General features: G+C 48.1%; 1 protein-coding gene across 10 annotated transcripts in view; it reads right to left on the reverse strand.

The window, feature by feature from the left end:
* Positions 1 to 14387, reverse strand: part of JARID2 (jumonji and AT-rich interaction domain containing 2) — a 260030-nt gene that overhangs the window by 68851 nt on the left and 176792 nt on the right. The window contains exon 3 of one of the 10 annotated variants that reach the window (XM_064597151.1): positions 4551 to 4698. The exons of 8 other annotated variants lie outside the window; for them this stretch is intronic. In XM_064597151.1, the coding sequence (XP_064453221.1) occupies positions 4551 to 4698 (148 nt within the window). Of the gene's footprint in view, positions 1 to 2547; positions 2702 to 4550; positions 4699 to 14387 lie in introns of those variants that run through there. One more of the 10 variants, XM_045866345.3, reaches the window with a different exon arrangement.

Below are 14387 nucleotides of genomic sequence, written 5' to 3' on the forward strand. Positions count from 1 at the left end.
CACTGGGCATTGCCAACACCGCATGTGGCCTCTGAGGACACGGGATTAATGAATGGCTTTTCTAGTTTTAAATTAAGTCCAGAGTAATGACAAAACACGCAGATCTTCCTGCCACACGTATCCAGCACTGTCCGCTTCAATGGGGTACTGTTACGAACACATACATGATTCCCTTCATTTGTGCCCTGACACCTGGCGCCCGCCCCAGCCCCCACCCGCCTGCTCATTGCTGACTCTGTCCGCACACCCCCTGGAGGAAGCAGTCTCCCCACCTCCAATCCCTTCTGGCCCCAATCCAGCCACACAAACTCACTACAAGAATGAAAGCTTATAATGCAGGAAAAATCCATTTCTCTAGTCCATCTGAAATACAAATTCTGGGCACCCTCTGCTTATAGGTGAAGTCCAAACTTCTCTGTCAGGGATTCGAAAACTGGCCTGAATATCTTACCTGTCAGGCTTCTTTCCTGACACAATCCTACATACATATCGACCCCTCATTTATCCACGGTGTCTACAAATCACAACACTTCTCTCCTTGGCTAGGCACCTTTCCTTTACAAAATCTTACATGCAAGACACTCCTTTCTATCACTGGAATCCTGATGAGTCTTGGCGAGCCTTCTTTACTTCCTTCCGAACACTGTAGCTGTTAATTTTCCTGCTTCCACGTAAGAATACTACCTTATTTTTAGTTTACATGTAACTAACGGACATTTATCACGAATGACCTCATATCAGCTCTTTCTTCATTGTAAATATCTCCATTCGCAAGGTGAGTGGTAGGCACCTCCAAGGGCAAGAACCTGCAGGGGTAACCGCTGAGACTGTCTAGCCAGCCCTGCTCATAAAGACACTCAACATACAGGATTTGAGGGCCGGGGAAAAAAAAAAACAAAACCGAAGGAACCACAAGCAGCCCGATGGCACAGGGATGGGTCAGAATCTAAATCTGAATCAATCACTGTGTGAAATTGATAACTGCCCTCTCCCTGGAAAAACCGCTTCGTGTACTGAATAATAAAAGAAAACCAGGGGGCGCCTGGGTGGCTCAGTTGGTTAAGTGACTGCCTTCGGCTCAGGTCATGATCCTGGAGCCCGGGAATCGAGTCCCATATTGGGCTCCCTGCTCGGCAGGGAGTCTGCTCCTCCCTCTGACCCTCCCCTCGCTCATGCTCTCTCTCTCTCATTCTCTCTCTCTCAAATAAATAAAATAAAAAATCTTAAAAAAAAAAAAAAAAACCTGCTAGATTACTAAAGCACAAATAAGTCTTCCTTTAACTATTGCTGGAATTACATAAAATAGTAACCATAGTATCTTAAACGGCTGATGACCACAATTCTTTCACACGTTAAATCAACATTCTGGTATTTGACAAACTAGTACAGCAAAATACACACACACACCCCTCTCAGTTTTCTACTAAAAAACTAAAAAAACTTGAACCACCCCTTGTCCAGACCAGTCTCTACTCTTGCCTCCGTTCCCAAACCCACGAGAAACACCGCCGTACAGATGACGTGCCCAGTACCAACGACATTTGCTCAAAAGGGAGACAGCACCCCCCTCCTGACTTACAGGGCAACCTTTGGTCCTTGAATTGTACAAACATTACGGCTCATCACAAGCGCTTGCAAACCCAGGAGTAACCACAGTGAAGCCGCCACATTCGAAAGCTATCAGCAGAAAGCTAAACAACTTAAAGGAAAACTCCCAAATATTAAAATGGTAAGAGAAAGGCAACACCACTGTCCCCGTGTTACGGAGAACGAAGAGTTTTGTAACCAACTGACTGCCCGTATACAAGACGAGACACACCAGAAGTGTGAGCAGGGGAAGCCACTAAGCCCAGAGGGGGGGCCTTCCAGGGAGAGATGCTGAAGGACCCGATGAAGGTGGGGGTGAGACTGAGCTAGGACAGGTGATTCTCAAACTGCGACGAGGATCACAGTTGTGAGTTTGGTGATGTTCCCCCCTGCCCTTTACAGTTTCTATCGGTTACAAATAGGAATCTTTATAATAGGACTAAACTGGGGCGGGGGTATGAAAAAAAGGACAAGCTAAGCAACGAAATGCCACCATCGGGGTGGATGGGCCCCACAGAACTACCTGGCTCTTCCAGCAAAGTCCCCTCCTGTGAAAATAAAAACCCCAGTCATCGGATTCCAGCTGAAAAGTTTATTTTTTTTTTAAGATTTTATTTATTTATTTATTGGAGAGCGAGCGAGAGAGAAACAGCATGAGCGAGGAGAGGGTCAGAGGGAGAAGCAGGCTCCCCACCGAGCCGGGAGCCCGATGCGGGACTCGATCCCAGGACCCCGGGATCATGACCTGAGCCGAAGGCAGTCGCTTAACCAACTGAGCCACCCAGGCGCCCGAAAAGTTGATCTTTTTAAATCGGCAATCATACGAACACGTACATCTTCATCTGAACGGACCCAACTCTCACGCTGAGCATTCAAGAAACTGGACAGAAACACTGCCGGCCACCAAGCGGGCTGATGCTTAGGGCTTTTTTTTTTTTTTAAAAAACAAATGCCACACACCATGAGCCCAAACGGAAGTCCAACACGCAAACACGGATGGGGCAAGACGAACGACCGCTCGGGATGCAGGAAGATACTCCACACATTCGGGACCCGAAAGATAAACTGCTCCCACCATTGTTCACCTTTTGCCTGATGACTTGTTCGGTGAGACCATGAAAAATAAAGCCATTAACAGATTAAAAAATGGCAGGCAAATAAATGACCCCTTAGAGGACTAAGCCAAGCTCCCAAGTGATTATTTGTGAGACCCAGATGAAAGCAGAGACTGAGCCACGAAACAAACCAGTATCTTTTTTTTTTTTAAAGGGCAGCCAGAAGACTCTTTATTTTGCATGAAGTGCAGGTCTGTGGTTTGGCTTCTCATCCTGCAGAGTCCTGGGAGGATTACAGAGGTGTTGGCTGGGCTTTGCTGGCCCCACACAATAGAAGAGTTTGGATGACACAACTTAGAGGCCACATCCATGGGGGTAACCACTCTCGGCACGCTCGGCTGTGCAGGTAATGTTTGAGGGGACTCATTCCAGAATGCCGGATGCAAGGAAACGAGTGCTTGTTATTTTCAGTCAGTAAAGAAGGGGTAGGTGGGAGGTTCCCATGTGCTGAAGAACCAGAGTATCTGCACCTGGAGAGGCCAGGGGAGGAAAGTGCTCTGTGGAGCTGAGGGGCAGGCCACACAGGACACCTACCAAAGGCTGAAGAGGGAGATAGAGGGCCAGTCTCTGGCAGCATCAGCAGGTGTACCCACCTCCTGAGGCATTTACTTCACCCACCCCCTTCTATCGGCTGACATTTCACCCAGAACCACAGGCACCGTCCTATCCATTCCTTAGAGTGAAGATGCCTGAAAAGGACAACGCCTCTGGATGAAGACGGTTCCGAGTCATCATGGGGGTGGAAAGAGAATGGGGTCCCTGGGGTCAAGTGGAGAACACTACGTGGGGCCTTGAGGGATAGCCAGATGGCCCTCCACTGCCCACTGGTGGTCCACAGAAACACCAGCATATAGAAAGCACAGAGGGCCTGTGTTCCTCATCCAAACCACAGAAGGGATCAACCAGAGCATGATGCAGTCTCATGTTTGTTTTATTAACTGATCAAGGAAGGAGTTTCCCCTTAGAGAAGGCTTCATTCTAGAACGCTAGGTACATCCTTAGGTCAAGAAAACCCAGTTAAAGCAAACTTCCCCGCCAGCCAAGTTACACAGATCAGACCGACTGAAACCAGCGGAGGAAAACATGAATAAATGTATTTATAGATGAATAAATACATGGAGGGTTCCATTTTATTTACCATGTGCTATAGTCAAGGGTTGGGGGCTGTGGGGTGAGGGAAGAGAAGTGCTCTCGGGTCAAACCACGCCATCACTGCCCGTCCATGGTGTGAGTGAGTGAGTGAGTGAGTGTGTGTGTGTGCTTTTCTGTGTGTGTGTGCATGCGCACCAAGTAAAAGGCTAAAAAATTCAAAACAGCAGGCTCAGAGAATATAGATACAGGCTGCTATCTGTTTGGTGTTCAAGACAAATGTTAAAAGCTAAAGGCTTTCATTTTTTTTTTGGAAGGATCTTGCCAAGATCACCCTCACTACACAGATCAACCAACTGAGCGGGGGAGACCTGCCTAAGGCCACACACAGCTTGGGTGCAGGACAAACAAGACCAAAAGGCAAATGCTGGTTGCTCGGGTCAGAGTTTTCTCGGTCACATCATGCTGCGTCCATGTGGGACGCCTTGTCACAGGCAAGGCCATCTGGTGTGCCTTTTCTCTAGAAGCTCCCAGGTCTGGGAGTCCCATTCCAATTCACTCATTTAAAAAAAACAAAAAAAAAAAACAAAAACCTCAACCCTGCTGGGGTGAATCCCGTTTAAGCTAAAGTGTCCCAAAAGGGAGGAAAGAAAATGTGTTGAGATGAATGTCAACTCACTGATCTGATCTCTGAGTGTCATTCTATGTAGAAATAAATGCCCTAAGACAGAGGCAAATATCCCAAGGGATCTTGCTTACTTGAGACTGCACTCTCCATCTGGAATGCCCTTCCCCTTTCTCTTGCCATGGCTGGCTTCTTTACAGAAGACACGCCCTCCATCGACGTGGGGAGGGCACGGCAGGAACGCGGCATGCTGTACCACGGATAAACACGCACCATCCATTCCTGAGGAATCACAGCGTTAAACACACCATGTTTTCGGAGCAGAGGGGCAGACTGAATGCTATCCAGAGGTGCCGGGGAGAGGTGGATGGCCCTCAAAGAGACCCAACAGGAACGGGAGAGGGAGAGGCGTGTCGTTCTGCCCCAGGGAAAGTGACCAGCCCTCCCTAAGTCTACCCAAAGGTCAACCGGGAACCAGTGTCATTGCGGATCCATTTCATAGGAATCTACAAAGCACCTGCCCACACGGTCCCCTTTCTACCATGTCCACGGTCATCACTTAGTTAAGAATTCACTGAGCCATGTGCCCACCAGCAGCATCGTCCGATAGAAGCCAAGTGATGGCTTCTCGACCACCGTGATACACAAGAGGCCATCCCACCACAAGGCATAATGCCCTTGTGGTCCATGCGTCACAATGACCCCGGGCCACAACCCGCCGGACCCAGGAGGACGGTCCGGCCGCAGGCCCATTCATGAGGAACAGGCACACAGAGACGGTGCATGCTGCGGGATCACGCTGCGGGGGCTCCCAGGGGGAGGTTCCATCCTCCCCCTTCTCCCTTCCACTCCCTGAGCTGCACGCAAAAGCTGCCATTTTTCTCTGGAGACTTCTCACATTTAGGGTTTAGCTGGCATGGCCAAGAGCCAAAAGAATGTTCTGCTTGATCACTTAAAATTTTACCCAAATAAATCTTGAAGTATGTTTCATGTTTAGGTTAAAAAAAAAAAAAAAGGTACAGTACCTTTACAGGAACAAAGAAACACACCACAACTTAACACTGGCACTATTTTGAAAGTTAACAAACGGCAAGACAATACCTGTAAAGAAACACCACTGATGAGCCAACTAAGGTCTACGCGAAATATTTTGTGTTTTGTAGTTAAGCCTCCCTATACCCCCCACCCCCGCCGTCCTCTGATCACGCACGAGGACACTGCCCACCGTCAGAAGACTCACAAGGGGGTGGCCGTGGGATTCCCAGGTTCCGTGGGCCTTATGTACAGGACCGAGTTATCCAGCTTAGTGCTATCTGCGCGCTCCATCTCTAGGATAGCCCCAAATATGGCACGACAGCAATTTCTAGGTTAATTACATTCCAGTTCTGTCCGGGATTTCTGAAAGTTTACAAACCCGAGTAGGACACAGCGCAGGGGCACGATTAGGCTAGAGAAGGCAGGAGCAAGGGACACCGGGTGATTTAAAGAAATGCCCAGCTGGTCCCCCCTGGAGGGGCGTGTCTGCCAAAACACCATTTTATTAACTCAATTTTCCAATATTAACAACGTAAGCTGGTAAAATCCAATTACTTAGATTACATCTCAATTCTAAACAAAGAGCAAGGAATGGGTGGGAGGGGAGGGTCTGTAGATTAAAAAAAAAAAAAAAGACACATCGTGTCTGGCAAATGCAAAATGACCAGCATGGCTGTGCTCTTTGTGCCGGGGTGGGAGCGGGGTCTGAAGCTTTGCCAACTTGCTGAAAGGCCTATTCAAAAAAAAAAAAAAAAAAAAAAATCCTGTGTTTCCATCCCCAAAATAATTACCCACTCTATTCTACCCCCAGACACACACACTACAAACCTGGCAGCAACTCAAAGAAATCAGGATTGTATGTGTGCGCGCGTGTGCATGTGTGTGATGGAGATTGTGGGGGGTCGAGCAGGGGATAGCCCCTGCCCAGGGCAAGCTGCCCACCAAATTCAAATGCAAGTGCAGTTGTGGGCAAACCACACAGGATGGTTGTAAACATCCTGTATAGTAGAGAGAAAATAAACATATCCTCAAGTGAACCAGGAGGCTACCAGAGACTGACTCATCCCCAACTGTAACAAGAAGCCCTACCAATGGACGACCCCCTTCTTTGCTCACCTCCCATCCTGCTCTGAGCTGCCCACCAGGGTTTGCTTTACCCGGGTGTGAGGATGTCTCAGGACAGGAAAGGGAGGTCGGGGGCTCCAGGAGGAGAGGTACACTACGGAGAATGCTCGCCTTATGGGGTTTCTCGAGTTCCTGTCACACTGGTTTTCAGAGGCCTCGTTCCTTGCTTGAACTCATAAACTGATGGAAGAGGCTATGGATGCTCAAAACCACAGGATGGGAAATATCCACAGCATTTGTCTTCATGAAGTTACATAGGCAGCTATTTAGAATCAAGTTTGCTACCAACCGGATGTACCTAAAGGAACTGCTGTCCCCGAATCCCCTGAGAAGGAATGCTCATCGAGACTGGCTTGGTCAGGGTGGGACAAAGGAAAGAAGAGGGGTATCAAAACCTGGGCTTTAGTTCTACAGAGTTGCTCTAGGACAGGTTGCCTTCTATTTCCTCGGAGGGGTGGGGGGGGGAGGGGGGCCGACAGCACACTATGAAAAGGAAAATAATACTGAGGCCCCTTCTAGCTCCATCTTGTCTGACCTCATCTATAAAACTTGAATACAGTAATTCCTATAATAAATTCCCCCTTAGATCTGTGACTTCCTAATTCCACATGAGAAATACCAGACTTTCTGCCTGTGCCCAGTGGGAAGTCAGAACCTCAATCTTCCAGATGCCTGCCGGGACTACGCTCAAGATTCTGAGCACCAAGTTTCTAACCACAGGTTGTCCTGCAAATCAGCCAATGGGGTAACTTCTCGATTCTGAGATAAATATCCTGCCTAGCACTTCAGAAGGTAGGAGTAGAAAAGTTAAAATATATACACTTTTAAATGGCACAATTCCAGGAGCCATTCCAGAATTCCTTTATAAGATCCTACACTCTGCTTAAGATTCCATCTTTCCAACTACAAATAAATCCCTCATTTAGGGCAACACACCAACTTCCTTCAGAACCCAAAAACACCCTGAGGAATACCAACATGACACAAATATGTGTGTTCATCAGCTCTACCCATCAAAACACCGGACGCCCAAGGAGAAGGCAAGCCCAAACCCAAATATCACCCAACTGCTCACACACTCCACACTCCCTCAGAACACAGGCACTGGAAAGCAGATAGAGGAAAGAAAGGTGTGGGGTGCCTGAGTAGCTTAGTTGGGTTAAGCGTCTGACCCTTGACCTCAGCTTATATCTTGACCTCAGGGTCCTGAGTTCAAGCCCTGCACTGGGCACCATGCTGGGCGTGGAGCCTACTTAAAAAAAAGGGGGAGAGGGGTGAGCCTTTGCGTTCTTTTACTCAGAGGAAAGGACTAGGGAAGAGGAAGGAGAGTATCAAAATTTAATAATAGCACCAAATACCAATAAGCCAATGTAGCACAGCACCTTCCTAAGAAAAAGATTACTTGGGCACATAAATCTCAGGTGGATGGGGACAGCCCAGCCCACAAAAAATGGTATGCAGAGTAACATGCAGTAAAGCTTTTGATTCAATTAATTAAAAATTATGCAATTATGCTTTAAAAAAAAAAACCTTCTGCGGCACCCTAAAATGTCAAAGAACCAAGGACAGCCTGGAAATCATGACTCTGTCATGATCAAGGAAATATTTGACACTGACTTCTTTTGTGAGCTAGAAAGCAACCATGTCAAATTTGAGAGGGATCATCATTAATCAACAATTAAAGCGGCAACAAAGCCCTTTTGTTCTGTCAGTCACAAATGTCACACATGTTATGGCTTACCGCCTATGGAAAACTGCCTGTTTTTGCCACGCCAGGCACCAGAACCCTCTTTTTATCGAGGGGGACCCCAACCTCAACCACAGGATCCAAAAGCTGCAAACGCTCTTTCTCTACAGTCAGTTTTGTGGCAATCCTGAGCAAAAACTCTATCTCACAGCAGAAGCAAGAAAGGTTAAGAGTCTTAGGATACCACATGTAAGTTAGGAATCCAGCCAGGACCTGGGCAAAGAAATTCCTCATACATACTGTAGTTACAAGGTGTAAACAAATTATCTAAAGTCCATTCAGTTTTTAAAAGCCTCAAAGAGCCAGTTAAAATGTTAATCTGCCTTTCCACTCTGTCTGGAGGTGGCGTTGCCAATTTTGTTTTTTTAAAACATTTCAACAAAAACCCAGGCATTTTCTCAGTGTTACTCGATACCCAATTGCAGGCGGCCAGAAATCTCCCTTGAATCCTGGCAAAGGTGATGGCTGGCGAGGGACAGTGAATCACTCAGTGGGGCAAGAATCAGGTCTAACCTCCTCCTTTCCTTCGAGGAAAAAAAGAAAAAACATGAAGAAATGACATCTTAGAATGCTTCACGGCTCATTCATTAAAAAAAAAATCGGGTGGAATCCTCTGAAGGGTAGAACCAGAGTCGATTCCGTAGGAATTCCCCACCAGAAACACGCTCGAGGGGGTCGCGTGGTCGGGGGAGGCTCTCGACACACCAAAGCACAAAGGCAGTGATCAGAACTAGTCCCGGAATGATCCAGCGTAGGCTTCGGCTTCTCCTGTCCTCTGCTTCTCAGAGAGTAAGTCAGTTAACGGAGATGCTTTATTCAACGGGTGAGAGAAGGGAGGCTGTACAATTTCCCTGCCCACTGGAAATTCCATGAAGTAGCCAACAAGCACCAAGAGATGGCAACAGCGAGTCTTCAGACGAGAAGCAGGGCTTCTGATTTTTGCCGATTTAGGACAAACCCTGGCATTAACCAATTTTTAGGACCTTTGCTAATGACCCTGGCTAAGAAACCAGCCGCTGGGTAAGGAAAGCAGCAGGATGGACACTTTATCCCCCCAACTCAATTACAACTCAAGGTCCCTGCCTGCCTGGAAAATATACGGAAACTCAAATTCAGCATTTTATCTAGGTCCTAAAAATACACAGGGGCTAAAATCCTCAGGACCGCCTTCAGAAACACACGCCTCCCCCAAAAGTGAATCTTACCACCAAGAAAAGATAAAGCAACACTAAAGTAATGCACCACGTCCGAATGTTTCCTTCACGAGGGAGCCCAAAATGTGAAGTCTGTTCTGTAGTAAAAAGATTCACGACACTTGACACATTCTCTCTTCTTGAACGTTTAAAGATTTTATTTATTTATTTTACAGAGAGAGCAAGAGAGCACAAGCAGGGGGAGTGGCAGGCAAAGGCAGAGGGAGAAGCAGGATCCCAGCTGAGCAGAGAGCCTGATGCGGGGCTCGATCCCAGGACCCTGGAATTATGACCTGAGCCTAAGGCAGACGCTTAAATGACTGAGCCACCCAGGCATACCTTTTTTTTTTTTAAGGGTTTTATTTATTTGTGAGAGAGAGGGTCTTCTTGAACATTCATGAAAGAGGTCTAGGCTCTTACGACAATTGCCTAAAGATGAGAAATCATGATCATAATTAAAGAATCTGCTAGTGGCTAATGAATATAAGAACAGCGAGCATCCTCCTTTCTATTGTTTGTGCTTCGTGATCTGGAGTAATGGCACTTAATTCTTACACTGGAAAACAGGAGCTCCCGTGGAGTCCCAGACTCAGCCAGTCCTCTCAAGCTCCTAGGCACTTCTGCACCAGCTGCCATTATGAATCTAGGAGACATGTCAGCGGCACGGAAACTTACATAAAAAACAAGGAAAGCGTGTCAATCCAAAGAAGGCAAAAGGCTGTCAACAGATGAACGGATAAAGAAGATATGGTGTACATATGAATTGGAATATTATTTAGCTATAAAAAAAAAATGGAATCCTGCCATTTGCAACAACCTGGGTGGAGCCAGAGAGTATAATGCTAAGTGAAGTAAGACAGTCAGAGAAAGACAAAATATGATTTCACTCACATGTGGAATTTAAGAAACAAAACAAATGATCGTAGGGGGGAAAAAAGAGAGGCAAACCAAGAAACAGACTCTTTTTTTTATTAAAGATTCATTTGAGAGAGTACATGAGTAAGCACAAACATGGGGGGAGGGGCAAAGAGAGAATCTCAGGCAGACTCCTTGCTGAGCAAGGAGCCCGACCCTGATATCACGACCTGAGCCAAAATCAAGAGCCAGCCACTCAACCAACTAATCCACCTGGGCACCCAAGAAACAGACTCTTAACTTTAGAGAACAAACTGGTAGTTACCAGAGGGCAGGTGGGGGGGGGGGGGATGGGTGAAATAGGTGAAGGGGATTAAGGAGGGCACTTGTGATGAGCACCGGGGGATGTAGGGAAGTGCTGAATCCCTAAATCGCACACCTGAAACATACGACACTGTGTTAACTACACTGGAATTTTTTAAAATTTAAAAATTAAAAAAAACACACACACAAAGAAGGCAAAAGGGAGTCAAAGGCAAAAAAAGTAGGAAAATCACCTCTCTATCAATGCCTAGAATATCCTCCAAGCAATGCTGAATCTCCACCCATATTCTAAGGCTGCGCAGGGTAACTGTACGTCAGGCTGGGAAGCAGAAAACATCTTTCCAAATGTCATCTGCTGACTCAAACCAAACCAAGTGATCTCTTAAGCCAGAAAAGTAAAGGGGAATGAGGGAGGGAGAGGTGCACTCATCACATCTTACAACTGAACTCACGATATTCGATCTCATTACCTTTTCAAAAACCATCCATGACCTCGGGTAAGGTACCGCTCTCCAGTATAAAAGTCCTCCCAGTTCCTCCCCATCAGCCACCTGGCAGGCCCAGTCTGCTTTTGCAGGTATGAACCACGGGGCCTTTACCTGATGTCATGAACGCACTAGAAAGAGTCCACTGCAAATGACAAGCAGAGAATGAACATACATGCCCACTGTAACTGTGGGTGGCTAAAACGAATCCTCAGAAGGGTCTGGTGAGAAGGTCTCCTGACCGGACCTAACTTACAGCACAATAGACGTTTCTCCAAGGGAGGAATGTCATTTTGACCACAGGAGAGCTTGTGGAATATGTTTATCTCACTTACAGCCATTTAACCAACAAACCCCTGCTGATACTAAGATGAGTGACTTATCGCTCCTCATATCTGTATTTGCCAGGATACTACAGAAATCGCTCAGTGGACTTCTCCAGGATCTGAGCAAAGCCTGCAAGTAGGAACTCCAGGAGGTGAGACGGGGAGTATGCAGATATCCAAACACGCCCTTCCCCCCACCCATCCTGTAGCCCACAGACCAGTAGGTTTCCTTCTGAGTAGCTCAGCTCCCTGAGAATTTCTGACCCCCATTTAGTTCCAGGAAACAAACGAAGTCCAATCTCTTACGGAAGACAAGATAAACACCCCAGCCACATGCACCACTTCAGCAACCCCGAAGACTGGAAGACTTCCTGTTCAATTAAGCCCTTCATTAATCCTGAAGGCTTGAGCCCATTTTCCTGGTCTACAAACAGGAAGTGATCAAGCCTCCAGATCTGCATCCTTTCCCCAAAGGAGGCCACAGCCACAGACGGGGCCCTCGGCCTCACTACTGCCTGGTTCCACTCATTTCCCCCATAGGGCAGGACCAAAGAGAGGGCAGGAGGACCAAGAGCAGAGAAAAGAACTGGGTGAGAATCCAAAGCTCTGAGTGATCCTAACAGAATGTGAAAACAATGGGGGGGGGAATAAATGCAGGAGAAGGGGAGCAATCTCACAACTGAAGCAAACCTCCAATAACAAGGAAGGTCTCCACGTTTATGAGCCAGAAGATTTAAAAAAAGTGACCAACCTCCAAAATCTTTTTTTTTTTTTTAACCCACAGTCTCAAACCCAGCTTCCACGGTAAGAGTGGTTAACTTCTGTGATGGGTCCCTATTCCACCGCCCAACCGAATCCAGAAGGAGCTATCTCAGTCGAGTGGGCAAAGCGCTGTCAAAGGAACATTCTTCAGGGTTCTTTTCAAGCGATGCTCCACCTGCCCCACAAGGCAAGCCCCCTGTGAAGGCAAAGGGGAGAGCCCAAGGGGCACTGTCAGGAAGGGAGGGGGGCAGGCAGGAGGGGGTGGGAGAGTGGGGGGAACAGTCACATCTTCCCAAATATTCAGAAGCAACGGTACAGGCTTAGAGTCCTGGAAATCAAAAGACCTCCTGTTCGCCTCTTCTATCCACCGATGCACACTGGGAAGCAGAAGCCTAAGTGCTCGCTTCCTCGCAGCCGGCTTCAGCAAAACGCTACAACTGGGCAACTGGGCAAACCAGAATCGTGTTCGTAAAGATGTGGGTGAGGGCCGGGGGGCGGTGCAGAACCACTCACGTAATAATGAGTCTCCTCAATTCCACCCGCCTAAACATGCCCTCCGGTCTCCCTTTGATCAAAGACGCATCCATCTTTAACTGTGTCAATACGCTGCTGAACACCCCCCCCCCCCAGCCATCATCACCGCCGCCGCCCCCCGCGGCTGGGGCTTCACCTCCAGCAAGTTGTCACTGAGCCTGTCACGGAGCGCATTTCCTGCTGGACACTTAGGGCTTCCTGCCCCCTCCCCACTCCCACGCATGCAAAGTCCCCTCAGAGAGCAGCGTGACCTGCACACCCAGGAAGGGCCCCAAGCCCGGGGCCCTGACTGGTTCACCAAAGAGCAGGCGCGCACTTGCCCAGCGTTGTTTCATCTGTTCCCGTCCAAGTTCACCTGTTTGGCCGATTTTACACAATTCCACGTACCCCACATGTCACCTAGTACTCTCGGGAATGGACATTTCGTCACAGACGTGGGGTACGGTAGTCTAACTTCACGGGGTTGTGTGTGTGTGTGTGTGTGTGTGTGTAAGTAACTATTTTCTTTTTTGCCATATCATTTTAGAAACCAAACCCATGATACAATCAGTGCTGCCAACAGTTAACAGGGCGCATCACGGAGGCCGCCAGTGCCCCCGGGCAAGTCAGACCTTCTCGCTCTCGGCTGCCACGGTCTCTCAGTTCCAGGATTATAAAGACAGCAGCTAACTCGAGCTAGGAATCACAAAACGGAACTCGACTCTGTGGCAAAACTGATCAGCAGTGAAACTAAATGAGCTCAGAAAGCTCAGATTATCCCCGATCTGCTCATCCGGTTTCCGCTTGGAGAAAGGAGAGGAAAGGGGGCGCCTGGGTGGCTCAGTTGGTTAAGCGACTGCCTTTGGCTCAGGTCATGATCCCGGAGTCCTGGGATCGAGTCCCACATCGGGCCTTCTCCCTCTGACCCCCCTCTCATGCTGTTTCTCTGTCTCTCTCTTTTTCTCTCAAATAAATAAATAAAATCTTAAAAAAAAAAAAAAGGAGGAAAGGGACAAGCCCGTAACAAATGAGGCCAAGGGAGAAGCCCCCCCACCACACAATGTGCGCACAAGTGTGCGAGCATCTGAGAGGGGGACGAAGGCGAAGGGAGATTCCACGGTGTGATGGAGCTGGACAGCAGGAATGGACAAATAAAGCGACAAACGCCGCCTTCCAGCTCCGAACATGAAGCCTTCGGTTTCTCGAAGTCTGGGCTCCTCTACCCCCAGCAGGACAATATAAAACACGGCCTACGCTCGGCCAGGGAGCCGGTTGGGACCCGGCACTTCGCCACTCCCTGCCAGACCCTGCAACAGCTTCCCTCTGAGACAGAAATAGGTTTGGGAATGCAATCACTCACCACAGAAGAACTTTCCAGGAAGAAAGGTACAATTTATTCCTTCCTGGCCTCCTCCAAGCAAACAACAGACAAAGACAATCCCACACCCCTGGGCTTCCATGCTGATTAGCTCAACAATAAAACCATAAAAGCTGGAGAAGAGGGGTGTGGCTCCCTGGGGGGCCTGGGGCTGCTGGGCTAGACAAGTCATTCTAGAGCTCCCCAGTCCCCAACCTTAAAGCGAGGCCTGAGGAAGAAAGCACCACA

Source organism: Mirounga angustirostris, unplaced genomic scaffold, assembly GCF_029215605.1.
Source record: "Mirounga angustirostris isolate CCGP_5_RB_7025 unplaced genomic scaffold, mMirAng1.0.hap1 SCAF_8, whole genome shotgun sequence".
Taxonomy (NCBI): domain Eukaryota; kingdom Metazoa; phylum Chordata; class Mammalia; order Carnivora; family Phocidae; genus Mirounga; species Mirounga angustirostris.